The sequence below is a fragment of the Arachis stenosperma genome, chromosome 4 (genome assembly GCF_014773155.1).
Source record: "Arachis stenosperma cultivar V10309 chromosome 4, arast.V10309.gnm1.PFL2, whole genome shotgun sequence".
Classification (NCBI taxonomy): Eukaryota; Viridiplantae; Streptophyta; class Magnoliopsida; order Fabales; family Fabaceae; genus Arachis; species Arachis stenosperma.
This window is the reverse complement of record NC_080380.1, coordinates 17,562,613-17,581,961: the sequence shown is the minus strand read 5'-3', so window position 1 is coordinate 17,581,961 and position 19,349 is coordinate 17,562,613. Positions and strand designations below refer to the sequence as shown.

Sequence of the window (19,349 nt, the reverse complement as noted above, 5' to 3'; positions counted from 1 at the left end):
TTTATTTGTGTATCATGCTTGAATATTAGTACTTCATGCGCATGGCTATCCTTGGTCTAAAATTTTTTGGTGCTAAAAATCTATTTAAGCTAAACTCCATGTTTACAATTCACATGTAACTTGTTATTCTACTCTACTTTCTCCATGTTTTTAATGCAATTGTTGAAACAATACGCATCGAATAAACAAGTTTTTACTTATTTTAAGAGCACTGAAGAATCTATATTTATTTCATAATAGTGTCTAAAATATTATATTAGTTTATATAATATTATATGAAATAGCACTAAAGTAGTACAGAAAAAAGAATTTAATCGTTCTAAAATAAGTAGATAACACCTTTTGTAAAATCACAAATTTTTCAAACAAATGATTATCAAACATTGAACTTGTGAACAAAGAAATTATTATTAGCAACAATAAAAAGCAGCTTTAAACTATTTGAAAAAGCTCCAGAACAAAGTAATATAAATCACTCAAAGAATTATACTAATTTAACTAAGACTTGTCTATTTCGCAAATTTTAATTCCTTTACAAGATGGTCTTTTCCACAAATCTTCTCGAGTTCGACTTCATATTCATAATATCTAGCTTTTACACAACTATTCTTTCACCACTAGAAGAGTATTTTTATAAATAGAATATGATGAATGAACACTTAGATAATGAGACAGAGAGGATGATTGCATTTTTAGCACTCTTGTTCTTCTACACTCTGATTTTTGTTGTATTTTCTTTCATAGCTAAGAAACTAATAGGATCCATTAGAAATCTCACTTTTCTGGGCCAGATGGACTTGTGTCAAAAGGAATGTTTCAGCCAGCTTTCTCTTTGCAGAGCAGTCCCCTCCTGCTACTACTTGTGCAAACTCGAAATGTTTCGAATTTCGTAGGGGTTGAGCTTACGGTGAACCTGATATTGACCGGTAAAATAGGAACAAATCATTTTTCAACAAGAAGCATAGAGTATACCGATAGGAAAAAAGGAATTTATTATCACGAAAACCATGAAGCAGAGACTTGAGTCAGGTTTGATCATGATTTCCCAAAACCAACAGCATTCCTTCTTTCCCTCCTGTTTTGTATCTTTTCAGGGCTTGGTACTCCAGTCAGTTGTTCATACTTCATTTCCAAGGCCTGTAATGATTATACCCAATCATTAAAAACATTTGTATCTGAAGATGAATGATTTATGCTTCTATTATATTCTCCTTACAATCATCCTAAATTACCAAATAAAAAAAGAACTGAATATTTTTTTACGATTCCAACACATTAGGAATATCCACATTGTAGTTTGCTTAGTATTTAGGATAAAGTCTAAGACAATTTTAGGATGTCATATTACAACTTAGTGTAGACGCGGAAGAACTTACACAGTTTAAGCACTAAAAACGTAATAAACTATGAAACGTTTGTTTGTATTTGAAGCAATGAAAAGGTTCAAAACATTAGCTTATTTGAGGAAAATATAGAAATAACAAATATATGGAAATAAACTTCCCTAGAGGACTGCCATCAAGCATTAAGTTCACATATGTACAATGGGAGACATAGGCTGGACAGTTTAGGATAAAAAATTGGATACCAAATGACCTTCTTTAATGGGGACAATTATAGTTATAGATATCGATGTATAGATACAAAAAACTATGTAAAATAAATTTTTAAATGAAAGAGAAGCTATGGTAGTCTTAGTCACATCCACCAAGAGCAAATACATGACATGATTGAATTTTTCAAATAACGGCATACCTTTGCCTCATTTACTATATCTTTGAAATATTAGTATTATCTATGTCATCATGATGTATTTCTCAGGTCATGGGAAAATCAACTAGAGACAGAATACAGAAAAAGAGTTCAGTTGTTCTAACCTGTAGCTGTTCACGGATATTACCAAGAACTTCTTCAGTCATTCTCTCAAAGAAAAGAATCCCCTGCACAGATTATTACAGGTAAGCAGTACCCACATGTTAACCAGCAGGTAGGGACATGAAATCTCGTAAGCAAACCAGAAGCAACAAGCCAGTAGTTCACTTACAAGGTGCCTAACAGCCCTGTTTCTCAGCTAGCATGGGAAATATGAGAGTGGATGATTTGGTGGGATTGGTGAGGCATATAATGCGGGAATTATTAAGTGATGACAGAGGACTCAGCTGGATTGTGCTAATGCTATTAATAAATTGACAATTTGACATTTCAACTACACATATGATGGGTCTTACGGGGAGTTGCACTTTAAAATTGGCTGGAAAAGAATTAGGGAAACTTGACCCCTGAGTGCTAAACCATACAAGTCAATCATGGATTCTATTGCTAAGTGGTTGACCCCAAAACATTATAGCAGAATGGCCGCTATTTTGGGGGGACAACGATAATTGTATGCATGATGCAATAGTTGATTAAGTTTGAAACACAATAATTGGTTGTAATTCAATTCAATTCTCACTTTATAAATTATGGGTTCTAAACTATATTTGATTATAATTTAATTCAATTCTCACTTTATAAATTATGGGTTCTAAATTATATTTGATTGTAATTTAATTCAGTTTCATTTCAAATTAATTCCATCCTTTTGTTTTTCTTCTTTTGGCATTCTACAATCTACACACACCCTAAGCATTCTGTGTTCCATATAATACAGGCAATTGAAGTGAAGAACATTGACTAAACAAAACCTAAGTGTTTTGGGTTTCATGTTCCTTGTCCATTGATGAAACATCATAGGTTAGTTGAAACTAATAAATAGAGGAAAAACCATTCATGTGAAACCATTTAACTAATAGAGTTGAACTAACCTGCAGATGATCAAACTCATGCTGGAATACTCGAGCAGGAAGCCCATCCAACGAGAATGAAAATCTATTTCCATTTACATCACGTGCATCAATCTTCACTGATTCAGGTCGCTAAACCACAATAATAAGAAATTTTTAAGGAGGTGAAAGAGTGAATAAATACTTCAGACCATCAGCAGGATAATCATCAAACAAATGAGTATGACAAGTAGGTTATGTTGTCTCAGTTGAGCACAAGTTGACAGTCCTCAAAACAGCAGACGGACTTCATCTACAGAAGTCATGACTTAAGTATAGATAACACTTGAACTAAATGGAATAACAAATTTAAGGACACATTTTGTGCTAATAACTTTCTCAAGGGGAAAATAAATCCCACATGTCAACATTGAAGCTCACTAGAATGATCATTCGAGTGTACTGATGTAACAATATATTCAAGGAGGAGCTCAAAGAAATCACTACAGCATAAAAGCTTGGTGCTTAGCTTTCATGGGAAAAGCTTGATTATATATTTTATATCAATTACTGGGAAAAATTCTTTCATTTCAGCACAAGAAAAATTCTAAAACAGTCTCATTCCTTTGTTGTTTGTCATGGCAAGAAGAAAGGAACACAATGATAAACAAATATGTAGACAAAAGATATTTTATTGAAAGAGAACAAGGTATCATAAAATAAAAGAAGGAAAATATTCCTAGGTGGATAAACCATGCAACAAACTATGCTGATCCTTTTGTATGATCAATAAAGGAACACCACTAAATATCCAAGTAGATAACCAAAACGGATACAAAAACGAAATCCTTTCTAGAGCCAAGTCACCAGAAAAGCACAATGCAGATTCAGCAAATTTAGAATTATTGTTATACCAAAAAGGGCCATAGATAAAATCAACTTTCTACTTGCCCTTTACAATTAATTATACAAAAGCTGAACACACATAATGAATTTTATTTCCATAATCAGGAAAATGGAAATGACATTCATTTATCAAAAGAAAATAACAAATGAATTTTTGTTTGGTGAAAGTGAGAGAATAACTATAAGTAGATGAAAGAGGAATAAGAAACAAGTTTCAAAGTTCATAAGAGAGAAGTGTTTAAAAGGGAGGTGAAAATATAAAGTTTTATGAAAGGAATCATTTTGGGCAGGCAAAATAAAAGAACGGGGGCAACTCCATATAACAAACTATTCTAAAAGCACACAGAGAAAGAGAGAGAATGTTTTCTACCTTCACATCAGCATATATTCCAGGAAATGATAGACACCCTTCATTAAAAATTGACAGTTTCTTTGAGTATTTGCTAACTCTTGGATTTACAAGAACAATTTCCTCTCCTTCCCCAGGTTCACCCACTGGATTGAATACCATAAGTTGAACATTGATTCCAACTTGGGGTGCTGAGAGACCAATACCATCGGTTCTGTGGAAATGAATGCTGTTATCATTTGTAAGATTACAGTAGCCCTAGGAAGTTTTTACTGTTAGTTTATTCAAGACTTAAAAGGTTACAAAGGCATCAATGAGTTTGACAGACCCAGAGAGATCCAGAATTTGATGGAAAGGGAGAATAAGACCTAACCAAAGACAGAACAAAGAAATGCAGAGGACAAAACTGTTAGAAATCAGGATAGAATCTATCATATCAGAGTATCAAATATGATCTCTTAGAATTAGTATTGATATCTATCATTTTTTCCTTATTAGTATTGGGGTTTTACTGTTATTATTAATAGATGCTAGTAGTCCTCCTATGTAAGACACAACATCACATAAGAGTGTATTCTTTCTCTCATTTGCTAAATTACTCTTTTCTCTCTTATTTTCCTGGTTGATTATGGATTTTTTTAAAAAAAGAAAAAAACAAATCTGGGGTATCAGAAGGTATTATAGAGTGGGCCTAACTCCACTGCATAAGCTAGCTAGATGGAGTAGAGGGTTGCCCAAGGCAGGCTTCCAGAGCTTATCTCTAGACTCTAGAAATTTTGGCACTATTAATGCACCCCCTCACAAGCACGAGTGGACAAGGACTTGGAAAGTGTAATTTGATTGATGTGGCATACATGCAATGGCCAAATAACAACAATAAGCTAGGCTCCAATACATCATCCACCAACCTATGTTATACATTTGTATATACCACTGTTTTTCTTCATTTTTTCCCCAGCTTTCTATAGCAAGTAGGGAATAATATATCGTTGTCTAACATCACTATTGTGTGTGTTGGGACAGTCTCCAAAAGTCCCAACTCCCAAACAAAAATACAGCTTTTGAACTGTCAAACTTAGCTTTTGAACTGTCAAACTTGCCGTTAAGTTAAAATATAGATCCTTTGCTTAAAAACAGTAAAAAACAACTGTTTTTCTAGACAATGAAGTTAAGAATTACTCAATGCAACCATCTCAACACAAGTCACTAATGCTACTTTAAAATTATGATTCCACCTAAACCACCATTTTTGGTATCTGAAAAAGTATAATTTCCATCCCATCCAAGCTAAGTGCACACCAAAATTAGCAACCATGCATTTGTGTATAAAATACATGCGATGTAACTCATTTTCAATGTGTATTTATATTCTAACATGTATTTTATAGTATATTTTTAGTTCCTAAAGCTTGTCAAAAGTTTCAAAAATACTCCTAGATTTTATTTTGTTTCAATTTTATCCCAGTTATCGATTTGTATCAAATAAACCACTCACAACTAAATTTAGAATCAATCCAGCAATAATTCATGACAACTATGTCTGGTTTACTTGTGTTAAAGGTTATTCTTGTAAAATTGTTACTAAATTGGTTCAAGGGTTTTTGAAAGATTAGTAACCAGGAGTATATTTGATGCAAATAAAAAACTTCCGAGACAAAATTAAAACAAAATAAAACTTAGGAGTATTTTTAAAATTTTTAATAAACTTTAAGGACTAAAATATACTTTACCTTATACTAGTAGTTGATTTTTGTGGTTGACTTTGATGTTCTAATAGCATTTTTTGTTCCCTTAAAATATCTCCCAAATGAAAGAAAATCAAAGTTTTGTTATAATAATGAAGCAAACCATTCAAACAAAGACTTAGTACTAAGGGAGGATAGTATTGGAAAAGTGCTTACTTGTACATTACATCAAACATCTCGCGGGCGAGACTCTTCAGATTATCATCGAAGCTAACTATGCGTTTATTTTTTGCCCTCAATTTCGGGTCTGGATATTGTACAATTTTCAATGGCGCCTCGAATTCAATATCACCAGCTAAAAAAGAGCGCACAATCACATAAGGAATGGGGTTTGAACTCAAAGTGAAAGTATTAGAAAAAGTGGTGGCATGGGGATGGGATACGGTGGAGCTGAGTAGAGAAACTTACAAGAAGCGGCTTCATCTTTGGTTGCTGAGAAACCAATCTTGGACACCGCACACAGAGGAGGCAAGGACCAGTTCGTAGAGAAGTAAACCTGGTCGAGCGAGGTGAGACGGTTGTGTGAGAAGGGTGGAATGGCGGGAAGCGCAGAGGTAAAACCACCATGAATATGAAGGTGACTTGAGCGGAGAAACTTCGCTGAAGCCATAATCGGACAAGGTTTGGTTGCACGATTGCAAGGTTTCCTTTTAGGCCAATCCTAAGGTGATGAAGCCAAATATTTTCAGCACGTGATATTGACCTGGGAAAGGAGATTGGCGGTGCCTTTGACTTGTTACAACCCGAGGTTCTGAAAACCGAATTAGTCATTGAACCGTTTTAGTCATTGATTCTTCAGTTTATTGGGCTAACCAAAAAAACCGTTTTATAATAAAATAATAAATAAATTATAAATAAACACTTTATAATTTAATTATAATCTAATATAAACCTTAAAATATCTTCTAAATTTAAAACACTACATAAAATATCATCAATCAAATTATTATCCACAAATACATTATTATCACCCAATACTTATTGATTGATACTATCATCTATAACTAAAATTATAAATCATAAAATGTATTAATAATCTTTGAGCTCATCAATTTAAATAGAAGAAATTTAATTCAATTCATATATTTTTTCATTGAACTAAATGGCTGATTATGATCAATTTACTTTTTTGTTAACAAAAAGTTGATCATAAATTTAAGAGTGAATACCCCACTCGGTCCTGACAATTATCTTGAAAGGACAATGAGACCCCCAAGAAAAAAAAAACACCCAATCTGGCCCCTGATATTTTCTTTTGGGACTGATTAGCCCCTGTACCAAAAAAAACAACATTGATTCTTTTTTGGCACAGGAGCCTCGTTGTCCTTTCGAAAAAATTGTCAGGGACCGGGTTAGTTTTTTTTTTTTGTCAAGGGCCTCGTTGTCTTTCAAGGTAATTGTCAGGGCTATTTTGGATTTTTCTCTAAATTTTTTTAATAAATTTTTGGCATAATTTACTTGCTCCCTGATAAATTTTTAACAAAAATTTCAGTATAATTTTAATATAGATTAACAAAATTTTCAACACAATTTTAACAAATATTAACCAGTGAACTAAAATTAACTAATCTTTCAACTCAATGATTCAATCGACAGCAGAGAACGATATAGCACATGAGCATAGTTAATCATTCCATGAGGCAAATTTCAATCTGAGTAGAAAAACAATGTTCTGAGAAAAAAACTGAACAGATAACGAAATTTTTTTTTAAAAATGAAGCCATTAACAAAATTTTCAGAACAATTTTAACAAACATTAACCAGTGAACTAAAATCAACTAATCATTCAACTCAATGATTCAATCCACAGCATAGAATAATACAGCACGAGCATAGTTAATCATTCCATAAGGCAAATTTCAATCTGAGTAGAAAAACAATGTTCTGAGCAAAAAAAAATGAAGAACGGATAACAAAATTTTTTTAAAAAATGAAGCCATTAACAAAATTTTCAGCACAATTTTAATAAACATCAACCACGACGGAGGGAGGCAGAAGCGCGGCCGAGCAGAAGTGTTGGACTGATGGAGAACGAGCTCGAGGAAGAAGCTGCGCACCTGGATTGGTGAGAGCGAACAGGGTTTGGAGACTTGGAGAACGCCGACAGATGAAGAGAGGAGCCCCTGAGTGCGACGGACAGCGACAGTGGCTCACTCCTTGCGGCGGTGGTGGAGGCTAGGTTTGAGGACAGTTCTGCTTTCTGAAGGAAGGAGATTGGAGAAGGGGTTGGGGGAAACAAGGCACAACGGAGGAAGACACGGTGGCTCCTTAGCGCAACGGACGGCGGCGCTGAGGCTCTCCTTGCGGCGGTGGGTGAGACTGTGACCTAGGGGAGAAAGTTGAGAGAGGAGAGAGTCTGAGGAATGGGGCTCGAGGGAGTAGGAGACTGAGCAAGGAGGAAGAGTAGGATAGTTGGATCCCCAAGCGTCAAATTTAAAACGACGACGTTTCATCAAAACCGGCCGGATCCCGATTCGATCCGATCGGCCGGGCAGTTTTATGTTGAACGGTCTTCATCATTAAACCGAACTGCATTAACTTCCGGTTCAAAGTTGGACCAATCCGATCGAACGGTCCAGTTTTTAGAACCATGTTAACAAGTACCTTTAATAAATGGTGAATTCTATGGTGTAGAAAAAGAAAATTTTCTACACCTATATATATTTGTTGTCAATAAAAAAAATTACCAAGTGTCTAGAGAAAGAAAATTTAAAAGACAATATCTGCTATTGTTTTGATAAATTGCAGAGTTTATTTTTTGTTTTTTTTGCTACTCCTTGAAATACGTGAAGGAATTTAATAACTAAATATTTATTTAATTAATGATTATAAAAATGATATTGGACTTTTTTTTGTGAATTCTATTTATTTTGGATAATGATTAAGGTTTAAAAGATTAAAACATTTTCATAAATAATAATTATAGTAAACAATATAAAATTTGCAATATACGTAAATATAATCAAATTTAATATTTGATATAGTCACCAAAAAAAAAATTTAATACTTGATATGTGAAATAATTAAATTTATCTCACAATTAAAAATTAACACATAATAAATTAAAAATAATTAATTATTCATCTATCAACTTAAAAATTAAAATACAATATAAAATACTATTTAATATTTAAAATAGATAAATTTAAATTTAAATTAATATTCAAATCATATATATTAATTAAAAATTATATTTACGTATATCACAAATTTTATATTATTTACTAGAACTATTATTTATGAAAATCTTTTAACCTTTTAACCGTAATCATATTGTTTTTCTAAATATATATTATTTTCTCAAATTTTTTAACCAAATTATTACCCTTTTCATATTTCTAATAAATTTTGATAGTTATTTTAATTAATTATTTAATTTAATTAGTATTTTAAAATAAATTTTGTTCATTATTATTCCAAAAAATGTATCTAATTACTATAGAATTTTTTTTATGTATTTCTTGTGAACATTTTAGAAGGAGATTTTTTTTTTCTGCTGCACCATACTTAATATATGCTTTAATACATATAAAAAGTTAATGACTTTTTTCTATAAGTCTTGTAATTTATAAAATTTAGGTCTGTATTTTTAATTTTTATTTATAAATATGGTTTGATTCAAAATAAATAAAATTTTACAAAAACAAAAAAATTCAAATAAAGGTCAAATATTAATTTTATAATCACTAATTAAATAAATATTTATTATATTTAACTATTAAATTTCTTCTTGCACGTCAAGAAACAAAAAATTGAAAACATTTTACAACTTAACAAAATAATGGTAGATATTGTTTTTAAATTTTCTCTCTGAACACTTGGTACCTTTTTCTATTGACAACAAATATATATAGGTATAGAAATTTTTCTCCTTCTACACCATAGAATCCACCTAAATAAAATTCACCACTAATACTTTAACAAAAGTAGGCCCCACAGAAACAGACGGTGACTGAAAAATGTGGTTATGGCATACAAGGTTCTAAAAACCATATTAATTATCCAACTGCTATAATGATTGATTTATTAGTTTATTAGTTTAATTAATTCAACCAAAATAATTATTTTATAATAAAATAATAAATAAAATATAAATAAATACACTAAGATTAATAAAAATTAATTAAATTTAAGGGGTAAGTACGATTTTGGTCCCTTAAGTTTAGTGCCAGAATCGAATTCGTCCCTCTTGTTATTTTGCCATTAAAGTCGTCCTTAATGTTTTTTTTCGTATTAAAATCGTCCTTTTTATTAAAATTTTTAATTTAATTCCTAAACTACCCCTATTCCTATTTTAATAATAAAAATTATAAAATAAAAAAAAAAAAAACAAAACGCGTTTGGGGAGGGGGGAAGAAAACGCGTGGGTTGGGGGGGTTATGAAGGTGCAGGTGCAGGGGCAGGGGAGGGGAAGGGAAGGGGGGGAGATGGCGCCGGGGAGGGGAGGGGAAGGGAAGGGGGGAGGGGGATGTCACCAGGGAGGGAGCTGCTCACGTTGCTGCCGTCAGACCCTGTCGCCGCCGTTCGTGCTTCAGTCGCCGCTGTTGGTCGCCGCCTCGCCGCTGCTGGTCGCCGCCTCGCCGCTGCTGCTCGTCGCCTCTGCTTCTTGCTTCGTCTTCTGCTTCTTCTTCTTCTTCTTCCCTTCTTCTTCTTCTTCTTCTTATTATTATTGTTGTTGCTGATTTGTGGAATATTATTGTTGTTTTCTGTTTTTGATTTGTTGATTTGGGGGAGGGGGAGACGGGGAGGGGGAGGTGACGCGGGATGGGGGTGGGGGTGCTGGGAAGGGAAGACGGGGAGAGGGGGTAACGCCGGGTGCGGGTGGGGGTGGGGGTGCTGGGAAAGGAAAACGGGGAGGGGGAGGGGGAGGGGACGCGGGGTGGGGGGGAGGGGAGGCAGGGAGGGGGAGGGGGAGGGGGAAGGGGAAAGGGGGGAGGGGGACGACAGCGGCGTTGATGGTGGAGGTTGTGGCGGTGCTGGTGGTGCTGGTGGTGGTGGTGGTGGAGGAAGTAATTATGTTGGTAGTGGTGAGGGTATTTTTGTCCAAAAAAAATAAAAAGGACGATTTTAATACGAAAAAAAACATTAAGGACGACTTTAATGGCAAAATAACAAGAGGGACGAATTCGATTCTGGCACTAAACTTAAGGGACCAAAATCGTACTTACCCCTAAATTTAACTATGATTAACAAGATTTTTAAACATAATTTTAATAAGATTACTTTAAAAAAACTTAACAAAGTTTTCAACCTAAATTTAACAAACTCAGCACAACGATTATCAGGAAAAAAAAGCACTGAATGAGCACTATCAACTTTCAGTTGTTTTGTTTTTTAGGATCGGAATAATCTTCAACTTCAAAGTAATCTCTAGTCCATCTCATAGTAAGCTATATCAATTAGAGATTATCAAACCACATTTATTTTGTATGTAAAAACAGTTTTAAGCATATTTTACACCCTATACATGGAAGGCTTCATTGTAAGAATGCAAGAATTGATGTTGGTGGGCAGATCGATGGATAACAAATCAATACAAGCATTATAATGCACACTATTGAAGAAAAACCAATCGGGTCTCGGTTCGATCTAACCGACCAGTTTCTGGCCTGTTCAATGATTTCTAAACAGTTTTGTGATGGCGATTTCATAGGTTGAACCAAATTTTGTAGATGTTCGATTCGGTTTTTAAAACTAGGTAGCAAGTCAAAGACACCGTCAATCACCTTCTTCCAGGTCAGTTTTTCACCTGCTGCAAATATTGGCTTCATCACCTTTGCATTGGCCCAAAAGCAAACTTTGCAATCGTGCATCCGAACCTTGTTGGACTATGACTTCAGCGCGGTTTCTCCGCTCAAGTCACCTTCATATTCATGGTGGTTTTACCTCTGTTCTTCCCGTTATTCCACCTTTCTCACGCAACCGTCTCACCTCACTTGACCGGGTTTACTTCTCTACGAACTGTCCTTGCCTCCTCTGTGTGCGGTGTCCAAGATTAGTTTCTCAGCAGCAAAAGATGAAGTCGCTTCTCGTAAGTTTCTCTACTCATCTCCACCGAATTCCATCTCTATGCCACCATTTTTTCTAATACTTCCACTTTGCATTCAAACCTCATTCTTTATGTGATTGTATGCGTGTGTGTTTCTTTTTTTTTTTAGCTGGTAATATTGATTTGGAGACGCCACTAAAAATTGTGAAATATTCAGACTTAAAATTGAGGGAAAAAAATAAACGCATAGTTAGCTTCGATGATGATCTAAAGAATCTCACTTGCGAAATGTTTGAGGTAATGTACAAGTAACCACTGTTCCAATAATATCTTCCCTTAGTACTCACTCTTTGTTTGAATGGTTTGCTTCATTATTATAACAAAAATTTAATTTTCTTTTATTTGGGAGATATTTTAAGGGAACAAAAGATGTTATTTGCGCATCAAAGTCAACCACAAAAATTAACTACTAATATAAGGTAAAGTATATTTTTTATCCATAAAGTTTGTTAAAAAATTTTAAATACCCCTACGTTTATTTTGTTTTAATTTTGTTTCGAAAATATTCTATTTGCATAAAATATACTCCCGGTTACTAATCTTTCAAAAATTTCAAAACCAATTCAGCAATAATTTTACAAGAATAACCTTTAACACAAGTAAACCAAACACAATTTTCATAAATTATTGGTGGATTGATTCTGAATTTGGCAGTTAGGAGTTTATTTGATACAAATCAACAACTGTGATAAAATTGAAATAAAATAAAACCTAGAAATATTTTTGAAATTTTTGACAAAATTTAGAAACAAAAAATATACTATAAAATACATATTAGAATATAAATACACATTAAAAATGAGTTAAACAAAACATGTATTTTATACACAAATGCATAATGACTGATTTTGACGTGCACCTAGCATAGATGATATGAAAATTATACTTTTTCAGATACCCAAAATGGTGATTTAGGTGGAATCATAATTTTAAAGTAGTATCAGTGACTTGTGTTGAGATGGTTGCATTGAATAGTTCTTAATTCCATTGTCTAGAAAAACAGTTATTTTTTATTGATTTTAAACAACTTTGACAGTTCAAAAGCTGTATTTTGTTTGTGAGTTGAGATTTTTAGAGAATGTCCCAAATACACAATAATAATGTTAGACAACGATACATTATTCCCTACTTGCTATAAAAAGATAAAAAAAATGAAGAAAACAATAGTATATACCAATATATAATATAAGTTGGTAGATGATGCATTAGAGCCTAGCTTATTGTTGTTATTTGGCCATGCATGTATGCACATCAATCAAATTATACTTTTTCACGTCTTTGTCTACTCGTGCGTGTGAGGGAGTGCAGTAATTTGTGCCAAATTTTCTAGAGTATTAGAGATAAGTTCTGGAAGTCTGTTTTGGGCAATCCTCTACTCCATCTAACTAACTTATCCAGAGGAGTTAGACCCACTATATAATACCTTCTGATGCTCCAGATTTTTTTTTCTTTTGTTTAAAATGAATCATAATCAACTAGAAAAATAAGAGAGAAAAGAGTAATTCAGCAAATTAAAGAAAAATAATACTCTCTTATGTGATGTTGTGTCTTACATAGAATGAATACTAGCATTTATTTATAATAATAGTAAAATCTTAATACTAATAAAAAAATGATAAATATCAATACTAATCCTAAGAGATCATATTTAATACTCTGATATGATAGATTATGTTCTGAGTATCCTGATATTCTAATACTCGGTATAGAATATATCATAGGTTAGTTGAAAATAATAAATAAAGAAAAAATCATTCATGTGAAACCATTTAACTAATAAAGTTGAACTAACCTGCAGATGATCAAACTCCAGATGGAATACTTGAGCAGAAAATCCATCCAAGGAAAATAAAAATCTATATCCATTTACATCACATGCATCAATCTTCATTGATTGAGGTCGCTAAACCACAATAATAAGAAATTTTAAGCAGGTGAAAGTGTGAATAAATACTTCAGACCATCAGTAGGATAATCAACAAACAAATGAGTATGACAAGTATGTTATGTTGTATGGTATTTATTTATAATTTATTTATTATTTTATTATAAAACGATTTTCTCAACTAGATTACGGTTGAACCGATTGTACCAATAAACTGGTGAATCAATGACTAAAACGGTTCAATGACTAGTTTAGTTTTCAGAACCTTGGGTTGTAGCAAGTCAAAGACACCACCAATCACCTTCTTCCAAGTCAGTTTTTCACCTGCTGAAAATATTTGGCTTCATCACATTTGCGTTGGCCCAAAAGGAAACTTTGCAATCGTGCAACCAAACCTTGTCCGACTATGATTTCAGCGTGATTTCTCAACTCAAGTCACTTTCATATTCATGGTGGTTTTACCTCTATGCTTCCTGCCATTCCACCTTTCTCACGGAACCGTCTCACCTCACTTGACCGGGTTTACTTCTCTACGAACTGGTCCTTGCCTCCTCTGTGCAAGGTGTCCAAGATTGGTTTCTCTGAACCAAAAGATGAAGTCGCTTCTCGTAAGTTTCTCTACTCACCTCCACCAAATCCCATCTCTATGCCACCATTTTTTCTAATACTTCCACTTTGAATTCAAACCTCATTCTTTATGTGATTGTACGCGTGTGTGTTTCTTTTTTTTTTTTTAGCTGGTAATATTGAATTGGAGACGCCACTGAAAATTGTAAAATACTCAAATTTAAAATTGAGGACAAAAAATAAACGCATAGTTAGCTTTGATGTTGATCTAAAGAGTCTCACCAGCGAAATGTTTGATGTAATGTACAAGTAAGCACTGTTCCAATAGTATCCTCCCTTAGTACTCACTCTTTGTTTGAATGGTTTGTTTCATTATTATTACAAAAATTTAATTTTCTTTTATTTGGGAGATATTTTAAGAGAACAAAAAATGTTATTTGCACATCAAAGTCAACCACAAAAATTAACTACTAGTATAAGGTAAAGTATATTTTTTAACCTTAAAGTTTGTTAAAAAATTTTAAAATACCCCTAAATTTATTTTGTTTTAATTTTGTTTCGAATATTTTTTATTTGCATCAAATATACTCCCGGTTACTAATTTTTCAAAAATTTCAAAACCAATTCAACAATAATTTTACAAGAATAACCTTTAATATAAGTAAACCAAACACAGTTTTCATAAATTATTGGTGGATTGATTCTGAATTTAGTGGTTAGGAGTTTATTTGACACAAATCAACAACTAGGATAAAATTGAAATAAAATAAAATTTAGGAGTATTTTTAAAATTTCTGACAAACTTTAGAAACAAAAAATATACTATAAAATACATGTTAGAATATAAATACACATTAAAAATGAGTAAAACAACACATGTATTTTATACACAAATGCATAATGATTGATTTTGATTTGCACCTAGCATAGATGATATGAAAATTATACTTTTTCAGATACCAAAAATGGTGATTTAGGTAGAATCATAATTTTAAAGTAGTATGAGTGACTTGTGTTGAGATGGTTGCATTGAGTAGTTCTTAATTTCATTGTCTAGAAAAATAGTTATTCTTCATTGTTTTTAAACAACTTTGATAGTTCAAAAGCTGTATTTCGTTTGGGAGTTAGAACTTTTGGAGAATGTCACAAATACACAATAATGATGTTAGAAAATGATACATTATTCCCTACTTGATATAAAAAGATAGAAAAAAATTGAAGAAAAATAATAGTATATACCAATATATAATATAAGTTGGTAGATGATGCATTAGAGCCTAGTTTATTGTTGTTATTTGGCCATGCATGTATGTCACATCAATCAAATTACACATTCTAAGTCCTTGTCTACTCGTGCATGTGAGGAAGTGCATTAATAGTGCCAAATTTTCTAGAGTATAGAGATAAGTTCTGGAAGTCTGTTTTGGGTAACCTTCTACTCCATCTAACTAACTTATCCAGAGGAGTTAGATCCACTATATAATACCTTCTGATACCCCAGATTTATTTTTTTTTCTTTTTTTAAATTGAATCATAATCAACTAGAAAAATAAGAGAGAAAAGAGTAATTCAGCACATGAAAGAAAAATAATACTCTCTTATGTGATGTTGTGTCTTATATGGAAAGAATACTAGCATTTATTTACAATAATAGTAAAATCTTAATACTAATAAAAAAATGATAAATATCAATACTAATCCTGAGAGATCATATTTGATACTCTGATATTATAGATTATATTCTGAGTATCCTGATACTCTAATACTCGGGATAGAATATATCATAGGTTAGTTGAAAATAATAAATAAAGGAAAAATCATTCATGTGAAACCATTTAACTAATAAAGTTGAACTAACCTGCAGATGATCAAACTCCTGATGAAATACTTGAGCAGAAAATCCATCCAAGAAAAATGAAAATCTATATCCATTTACATCAAGTGCATCAATCTTCATTGATTAAGGTCGCTAAACCACAATAATAAGAAATTTAAAGAAGGTGAAAGAGTGAATAAATACTTCAAACCATTAGTAAGATAATCAACAAACAAATGAGTATAACAAGTATGTTATGTTGTATGGTGTTTATTTATAATTTATTTATTATTTTATTATAAAACAATTTTTTCAACTAGATTACGGTTGAATCGATTATACCAATAAACTGGTGAATCAATGACTAAAATGGTTCAATAACTAGTTCGGTTTTCAGAACCTTGGGTTTTAGCAAGTCAAAGACACCGCCAACCACCTTCTTACAGGTCAGTTTTTCACCTGCTGAAAATATTTGGCTTCATCACCTTTGCATTGGCACAAAAGAAAACTTTGCAATCGTGCAACCAAACCTTGTCCGATTATGACTTCAGCACGATTTTTTCGCTCAAGTCACCTTCATATTCATGGTGGTTTTACCTCTGTGCTTCCCGCCATTCGACATTTCTCACGCAACCGTCTCACCTCACTTGACTGGGTTTACTTATCTACGAACTGGTCCTTGCCTCTCTCTCTCTGAAACTACATCTAAACCTAAAATTATGAATTATGAAAAATGTGTTGAGTCTCTGCATGTTCCCTGACTTTAATCTGTTTTTCTGGGCCGAAAACTGGGTCAAAACGTGGCCCGAAATCACCCCCCAGCATTTTCTAAATTTTTTGCAAATCGCGCATGACACGCGTACGCGTCGGTCACGCGTACGCGTCACTGGCCGAACTCCCTTTCCACGCATGCGCGTCAGGCGCGCGCTCGCGTTGTTGTGCTGATCTGCTTCCACGCGTACGCGTCAAGCACGCGTATGCGTCGCTGTGATTTTCTCTGTTTTGCGCGCACGCGTGAGCCATGCGTGCGCGTCACTTCTCGTTGGTTGTCTCCTCTATTTCTTGTGCTCCTTCTATTTTTGTAAGCTTCCTCTCCATTCTCTAAGTCATTCCTACCCTATAAAGCCTGAAACACTTAACGCACAGATCACAGCATTGAATGGTATAAAGGAGAAATTAAAATACACAATTTAAAGCTTTAGGAAGCAAGTTTTCAATCATAGAATAAATCCAGGAAGGAATTGAAAACCATGCAAATCATATGAATAAGTGGGTGAAAAGCTGATAAAAACCACTCAAATTAGCACAAGATAAACCATAAAATAGTGGTTTATCAATCTCCCCACACTTAAACATTAGCATGTCCTCATGCTAAGCTCAAGGAGACAAAGAGAATTAATAAGGAATAGTAAGAATCATGAAATGCAACCTAAATATAAATGCAACTATATGCTAAAATGATTCTACCTACTTGGTTAAAAGCAAACAAGTTCTCCAAGACAAATACAAACCAATTTCCACTAATTCAAATCGTACAATAAAAAGCAAGTCAACTTCTAAGAAGAGAGCTCATGAAAGCAGGGAACATAGAATCAAGCATTGAACCCTCACTGGTAGTGTATATCGCTCTAACTCTCAAGTGTCTAGGGTCAATCACTCTATTCTTCCCTAGTCATGCTTTCTAAATTTTGTTCTCCATCTAACCAATCAACAAATATTTAGCGCATCAATGCAAACATCATGAGGTCTTTTCAGGGTTGTAATGGGGCTGAGGTAAAAGGAAGGATACATGTATGGCTAACTGAGCTGAAATATGAATCTTCGACTAACCTAAGCTCTCACCTATACACATATTCTATATACTTTTAAATTCATGCCTAGCTACCCAAGATTTTCGCTTTTGTATCACATACTCATGTACCAAATTTTTTATATTTCTTTACTTTTATCACATGTGCATTGATCTTTCTATTAAAGCTTAACATTGGGATAATTTTGTCCCCTTATTTATTTAAATATTTATTGAAAATTTTTTTAATCATAAAAGCAAACTTAACTTATCAATGCACATGGATTTTTCATTATTTTTCTATTTTGGTTTTTCATGAGTAGGTTCCCAAATTCCCAATATTCATGATACATTTCCTTATTAACCCATGTTCCCACAGTTTCTCTACACTTAGTTGATGCATAATCTCTATCTTAAGTTAACCAAAGATTCAATTGGGGTATTTAATTATTTTTCTGCTTAAGGCTAGTGATGTGGTTATAGAACAGAGGGGATTAAAAGGCTCAAAGTGGCTAACAATGGTGACATAAAGGGTAGGCTTATTTGGGATAAGTGAGCAAAACAAGTAATGGCCTCAATTATATGCAAGCATGTAAATATACTAATTAATGGACATATAGAATGGAACAAAATCTAGATTGTAGTTATAGAGAAGAAAACACACAAGAATAAAAATTTATGGTCAAATGATGTAACCATATAAATAAGCTCAAAATTTCACGAGTTGTGTGTTCTTTGGCTCAAAAACCATGTTCCAAATACAACTTCAAACAAGTTTAACACAAAAATTTTGATTTTAAATTAGTGAAATTTTTCAAAAATAAGGTCCTAGAAAGACTTATTATTTTTCAACCAAGTAGTACGTAAATGCAAACAATCAACTACACATGCAATCTATTATGCAATGCAAAAATGAACTAATAAAGAAAATAAGACATTGATGTTGAGAAGAGAATAACTAACCCATGGAGATCGGTATCGACCTCCCCACACTTAAAGATTGCACCGTCCTCGGTGCATGCTGAGATGTGCAGGTGGACGGGCTGTTCCAACTGGCACTTTTGTCCGAAGATTTTGCAGATGGACTTGTCTGTCTCCCCATGTAAACGTCTTCTGGTTCCCTTCCGGGTGGCCATCCTGAAAGAAAAAGGGAAGAAAAGTAACCCAGAAATAAAGATAAGAAAATAAATGAAGTATGGGTGGGTTAATGCCAAATGATAAGGGTCTCATTTACATGGAAGCTTCAACATGTACGTGAGAAAACAATAGAAGCACATGGCATACCAGTGGTGCAAAATTTGCAACAATGGCGGAGAGAGTGTGGGTAATGCAAGATAGTGTAAGTTCATGTCAATGCCAGATAATATAAGTATCATGAAGGAGTAGCATTGACTTATGAAGAATAATACACAGTCAGAGTAAAACAAGTCATGAAGCACCAAAATAATTCAAGAAAAGATGCAACAGTTGAAGAAGAAAAT

At 33.3% G+C, this 19,349-nt stretch overlaps 1 protein-coding gene across 5 annotated transcripts; it reads right to left on the bottom strand.

Moving 5' to 3' along the window:
• Positions 1-545: 545 nt before the first annotated feature.
• On the bottom strand, positions 546-8,149 carry LOC130976009 (peptide deformylase 1B, chloroplastic/mitochondrial-like). Of its 5 annotated transcripts, none has more exons than XM_057900742.1 (9): positions 7,740-8,149; positions 6,171-6,513; positions 5,919-6,057; positions 5,748-5,807; positions 4,039-4,231; positions 2,805-2,915; positions 1,878-1,940; positions 1,007-1,137; positions 546-913 (listed from the first exon to the last, which is right to left on the bottom strand). In XM_057900742.1, the coding sequence occupies exons 2-8, from the start codon at positions 6,370-6,372 to the stop codon at positions 1,036-1,038; spliced, it is 870 nt and encodes a 289-aa protein (XP_057756725.1). In that variant the 5' UTR covers positions 6,373-6,513; positions 7,740-8,149; the 3' UTR covers positions 546-913; positions 1,007-1,035. The 5 variants fall into 5 exon arrangements, with proteins under 5 accessions (XP_057756725.1, XP_057756724.1, XP_057756722.1 ...); XM_057900741.1 differs by having other exon boundaries at positions 1,021-1,137; XM_057900739.1 differs by having other exon boundaries at positions 546-1,137.
• Between the last annotated feature and the right edge of the window lie 11,200 nt (positions 8,150-19,349).